This window comes from Echinops telfairi, unplaced genomic scaffold, assembly GCF_000313985.2.
Source record: "Echinops telfairi isolate 266 unplaced genomic scaffold, ASM31398v2 ScPeMD7_7458;HRSCAF=8496, whole genome shotgun sequence".
Taxonomy (NCBI): domain Eukaryota; kingdom Metazoa; phylum Chordata; class Mammalia; order Afrosoricida; family Tenrecidae; genus Echinops; species Echinops telfairi.
In genome coordinates, this window is record NW_022111358.1 from 48354805 (window position 1) to 48360835 (window position 6031).

Below are 6031 nucleotides of genomic sequence, written 5' to 3' on the forward strand. Positions count from 1 at the left end.
CCCCCCGAGTGCTTCCTCTTCCTCCTCCTCCTCTTCCCCCGAGGCCCTGGGGTGGCGTCCCCACTGGGCTGGCAGGAGCCCGCCTCCAGGCACAGGCGTCTGATGTCTCCCGAGCGGGGCTTCTTTTTCTTCCGAGGAACAGTCTGGGGGGCCTCGGCCTCCTGCAGGTGGTCCTGGGGGTGTGTGGAAGCCCCATTGACCTGAGGCCGGGCGGTGGGGGCAGAGGGGCAGCTCCGTGGCTCCGCTCTCCTGAGAAGGTGGGAGCTAGTGGGCGATGAAGGACAGGTGGTGTGGGGTGGGAAGGGCGGCTGAGGGTAGCTGGGCGGTGGTGTGGGGGCGGGAACAGTCCTGCAAAGAAAGCCAGGCATGAGGACCCCCGCAGACCCCTGCTGACCCCGGGCCTCAACTCGCCAGCCTGGTAGTCGCCAGCTGGAGACGCAACTCTGGTCACTGGAGGCAGGAGGACAGATAAGCCGCACACCTGCGCCAGAGACGCAGGAGGCAGCACACGGCACCTCCTGTCCTCAGCCAGTGGGGCCCACACGCCAGGACCCACTGCCAACAGCCCGGGCTCAGTTTCTCCGCATTGGAGCAGGCCTCCGGGGATGGACACCCCCCACTAAGAGTTCAGAAGGAGTTGGTGGACCTTGGGGGGATGGCCATGTGGGCCTTGGGGAGATGGGTACCCTGACCAGAAGAGGAGGAGGACTCAGGGCAGGGTTTGGGGGGACGGGCACCCCACCAGGAGGGCAGAGTCCCATGGCAGTGGGGCAGGGCAGGACACAGAGCTGGTCCCGTCAGGGCCCCACATAACCATGCTCCTGGACCCACTCTGCTCCTTTGTGGGAGGCTCCGCCAAGGGAGCCGAATCGGGGCTGAGAGGGCCCCTCGCTCAGGGAAACATTCCACAGGAGGACTGGTCGGTGCCCTGCCGAGGGGACGGCCCATGCAAGAGCACACGCGATGGGGAGGCCGTCCGTCTGGGAGAGGCCACGCTGTGACCAGCAGGCAGCCCACTCCGCCTAACCAAGCTGGAGCCTCAGCAGCCACCTGACCACAGTGGATGGGTCACTGCTCTTTCTGCCACCCTAGCTGTCGCAGAAGTGCCTCGGGGGAGCCCCCAGCCCGGGCAGTGTGTCTGAAGGCCAGGATCAAGGACCACAAGAGTGAGTCCCTGCCCCGGAGGCCATGCTCCCAACCAGCCTGTCGACCATACTGTGGTGCTCAGATCACAGACGGGCGGCCAGGGGGTCTACAAACAGCCTGATGCAGGCAGGTTCGGCGCCCACAGGCTCACTGGATCCACCAGGGCCCTGTGCCACCCAGCTGCTCTCCGCAGGCCGGGGCTTTTGGGAAGGGTCCCTGGTCTGTGGTTTGAGGAGCCTCTGGCTATTGAGAGCTATAACCAGTGCGCATCCAGAGAACGGCAGACGGACCACCGTGCCTCAAGGGCCGCCCTCAGTGGGCAGCCGACTCTTCTTCGCCAGATGGGGCACCTCTGGGCCTCCTGGCTCTGTATCTCCCCACGGCCCCCACCCAGCCCCCAGCTCACCTGCTCTGACTGGCCAGCCCAGTGGACGGTGGGCGGGGAGGTGGACAGAGGTCAGTGCTGCTCGCCCTCCGCAGGGTGCGGGCCTGCAGTTATCGACATAAATAAAAACTTGGTGGTCTAAAAAAGGTTTCCGTGAATGAAGAGGGCAAATGAACATGAGAGCAAATGAAAACAGACAGACAGACAGACAGACACAACACAAGGAGCGCAGAGAGGAGGGAGGGTGAGGGCGCGGAAGGAGACGGGAGGGTGGGCGGTGGAAGAAGAATCAGAGTGGTTTTGGTTAGAAACAGAAAGGAACCAAGGAAGGAGTTACACAAAAGCCCAGCTCGGCTGTGACCTTGACCACAGTGCAGTGTCACTGCCACCTGGGACCCCGGCCTGCCGGCCCAGCCAGGGTCTGTGCCCCACCTCCTGGCCCTCTACACCTGGGAGGCCACCTCCCAGGGATACTGGTCTTCCTGACCTAACCGCCAGACCGAAACGATGGAGCCTGGGCTGCCCCTCTACTGTCGTTAGTACCACAAGCCACCCCAAGGTGCCCCAGCTCCCAGCGTGCAGACCCTCCCCCCAGGAGGACAAGCAGCCTGTGGCCCCTGCCCACCTTCTTGGCAGCTGACAGGGCCAGTTTCTTGGCTGGGGGTGGAGACAGGATGCTGGCAGCCTCCGTGGCCATGTTGCTCAGGGTGGGAGACTTTAGCTTCACCATTTTGGGATCACCTCCCCGCGGTATCGCCTTGGGGTGGCCGTTGGCAGGACAGTCTGTTTCCTGAGAATTGCAGAGGCGGGCGGCGCCACTCCTGGGGGTCTGGGGGGTGGCGCTGTCAGCTGAGTGGTCAGGGCTGGAGCTGCTGGAGCCTCGTGTCGAGGACGAGGACGAGGAGGAGCAGGAGTCGGGGCTCTGGTCGCGGGTCTTTGGCCCGTGCCCATTGGTGACTGCTCGGGCCAGGAGCTTCGGTGAGGTAGAGGGGACGGTGTCCTTGCTGTCCCAGCCTGGCCGCCGGCTCTCTGACCTGCTGCCGCCGCCACTCCAGTTGCTGGTGCCGCAGGGCCCCTGAGAGGTTTTGGGGGACAGGCAGAGGTGCTGCAGGGGGGCGCATTTCTTGACCTTCTTCCCAGGCTCATCCAGAATGGTAGGCGTGTGCATCGGCGTTTTGGAGAGTTTGGGGGACGGGGTCCCCGAGGGTGGCTTTTGAGGGACCGCCCCGTTCTGTGGCTTCAGGCCAGTCAGAGAGCCGTTTCGGGAGACAGGCACGCCAAGCTCCTCCACGGCCTGCAGCTTCTTTGGGGTCATGGGGTCTTGTCGCTGGGAGAGAACAGAGCAAGCAGAAAGGAGGCTCAGTCAGACACCCACTCCGTGCCCCGGGCACGCGCACCCCAGCACGCGCGGCAGAAGTCCCCTGACCGTCCAGCTCATCTCCCCCTCGGAGCGGCTGGCAGGTTCAAACTGGCGAAGCCCAGGCAGTGTGGACAGCTCCCTGTCTGGGGACAGTCTTAGTAGACTGGGCACTGTGTGTGGACGGGGTGCATGCATGCGTGTGTGTGGATGTGCGCGCGTGTGCGTGTGTGTTCCACCGCCATCTTTACTCAGTAAGACTGGAAAACCACAAAAAAACTGACAGAGAACAAGAAGCGACTTCCAGTCTCAGCGTCTAGACCAGGGGTTCGCAACCTCGTTCACTGGGGTCGCCTGAGAGCATCGGGAAACACATCAATATTTCACAATATATAATTACATATTGTTCTGTGTTTAATCGCTATGCTTTAACTATGTTTAATTATGTTCCATTTGTAACAATGAAAATACATCCTGCATATCAAATATTTAATTACAATTCATAACAGTAGCAAAATGATAGTGATGAAGTAGCAACGACAATAATGTTATGGTATGAGGAACTGTATGAAAGGGCTGCGGCCTCAGGAAGGTGGAGAACCACTGTTCTAGACGGAAGCTCTGGGTCCCTGCAACAGCTTGGCTGGGTGTAAGCAGCCCAGCCTGGCTGCACACACGCTCCAGGCATGGACGGCCACAGCGTCTCCACACGCGAAACTCCCCAACTTCAGCCACGAGAGATAGTGACAACTGTACCCTGAGAGTCTATCCTACGACTGAAGGCTCTGTCCGGCCTCCCTGCTCGCAGACACCCAGTATGCCCCCACTGCTCACCTCGTTTTTGCCTCGTACTGCCCCGGCCAGGGCAGCCAGCTCAGGGCCTCATGCAACCCAAGGGTGGAAGCTTTGTCTGGACTCAAGCCAGCCAGGTTTCCAGAAGTGGACCCTCCCGGCTGTGAGCACAGTGGCTGGGGGCTGTGGTGGCCTCGGGCTGTGAGCATCTGTTCCCACCGTCCCAGCCAGGCCTGTCGGTCACCAGTGGGACCCTTCTGTTGCAGAGTGGCATGCAGCTGGAGGACGGCTACAGACAGACACAAAGCTGAATCCAGGCCTCTTTCACGCTCCTCGGCTTCACGCCTCCCTTCCGGAGCTTTGAAAAGAAGTCTCGTCCATTTTCTTGGGAGCCGTTCCCGGCCCCTTCAGTTTCCGACAGTACATTCCTTATGAAGAGCTCTGTCCAAGGAGCACAGCTCCCAGGGTGCTGCTGCTGTGAGCGCCAGGGGACCTGCGTGCACTCACTCTGGTTGGTTGAGCATGAACGGCAGGCTTCAGCGCAGGGCACCTGAGTGATGCCCGTGACACCGACAGCCTCTGGGCAATGCCCGCACGGCCGCTGAGTTGCAGGGCCTAGGCTGCAGGGATTGCCAACCTTGCATGTAAACCATGGGCCTTAAATGCTGGTGGGTCACAAGGCTGGCGGCTGGAACCCCCGGCTGCTCGGCAGGAGGAAGATGAGGCTGTCTGCTCCCGTCAAGATCTGCCCCTGGGAAACCCACACGGGCAGTGCTGCTCTGTGCTGGGTGGCAATCGAGGCTGGGTTGGGTTTGATTCCAGTGTTTGACACTTCCGCCTTTGCCCCCACTCTCTTCAATGACTTCTATATACTTGTTGAGAAGGGTCACGGCAGGGCCACACCGCCTCAGCGTGTCCACGTGCACAATTATGGCACGTCACCCTGGTGACCCTCCTCGTGAGCCCTGAGATTGCCTGTCGTCGGTCGGTATTGCCACCCCGGTCCCACGGGGAGCGCTCACAAGAGCGCGGTGCTCAAGAAGACAGCCTGGTTTGCAGCTGTCCAGTGCCCTCAAGGGGACGCTGCCCGTGAGTGACCCCGTGGACAACAGAACACGGGTTGCGGCGCCAGCCTCACAAATAGCACGTCCGAGCCCAGGCTGCAGCCGCTATGCCAGTCCATGTCTTTTTCGCTGCCCTTCTACTTTACCCAACGTGAGTCCGTGCCCAGTTCGAGTGTGCTCAGCACGCAGATGGTGAGCGGATACAACCACGACAAACACCTTCCCGGGTTCTAAGCCACACAACACTCCCTTGCTCTCTCGCAGTGACTACCGCTCGTTCAACGTACAGGCTCTGCAAGTGCCATTCTCCTCAGTGCTATCCAAGGCTGCCTACTCCACAGTCAAGGAAACACGTCTGTGTGGTGCGCTCTGTTCACAGTACAGATGCACCTGACGTCCGCAATGACATCCCTTCTGAAGCCAGCTTGGGTCTCTGGTACCCAGTCACTGCTGCAAACGTTGAACAATCTTCAGGGAGCCTCCTGTGTGACATCTGGGAAACCAGAAGCTGAGGTGTGAAGCGACCAGTAACTGAACATTGCAATCAAGAGATTCCACAGAAGGAATCCTGATCAAAAGGGGGGAAGGTGCAGAACAGAATTTCAAGTGCTCATGGAATCCAAAGTTTCTGGAGCCACGGAGGCTGGATGAGCTCCTGAAGCTGTTGCCGTGAGACCGTCTTTAAACCTTAAACTTTAAACCTTAAATCACACATATCCTCTGAAGGCCTCTTAAAACCCAAGTGGGAGTTTAGCTTCATCAGTAAAGACTGCCCACCCCTCGTCAGTCAGTCTGTGGTCTTGCACGGGGCTGTGCTGCTGCTGGAAGCTCTGTCCCTGCTTTGTCAAATACCAGCAGGGTCTCCCAAGAGGAACAGGCTTCAGCGCGCTCTAGCTTTACTGCCGTCTTCTCTACGCACACCATAAGAAGGAGCTCCACGGAGCGCATGGAACAAGTCAGTTATCTTCCAACATCATCATCCGTGCGCTTTTCAAAACCCTGGAGTGTATGCATGCAAGTGTGCGCATTACCACCTGGCTCAGCTACAGACACCCGTGACCCCTTGCTCCTCGCTCACTCGCTCTGTGCACGTTCTGGAACAAGGACTCACTCAGCTGACCACAGCACAGGAGCACAATGGACCACAGTGACACAGCTTCCGCATCACGTAGCCACTGCAGCGCCACAGCGGGACGTCCAGTTAAATTGCCAGGACAGAAGCTCGCTCGGAGAATGATGACAACAGCTGCACAGCTCCAAGGATGTAACCAATGCCACACACACACA

General features: G+C 59.7%; 1 protein-coding gene across 1 annotated transcript in view; it reads right to left on the minus strand.

Moving 5' to 3' along the window:
• The window catches only part of USP36 (ubiquitin specific peptidase 36), a 29872-nt gene that overhangs the window by 5088 nt on the left and 18753 nt on the right, over window positions 1-6031 (minus strand). Inside the window, exons 12-15 of the mRNA XM_045299518.1 lie at window positions 3900-3969; window positions 2157-2889; window positions 1553-1635; window positions 3-348 (exon numbers count right to left, since the gene is read on the minus strand). Coding sequence (XP_045155453.1) covers window positions 3-348; window positions 1553-1635; window positions 2157-2889; window positions 3900-3969 — 1232 coding nt within the window. The remainder of the gene's footprint in view (window positions 1-2; window positions 349-1552; window positions 1636-2156; window positions 2890-3899; window positions 3970-6031) is intronic.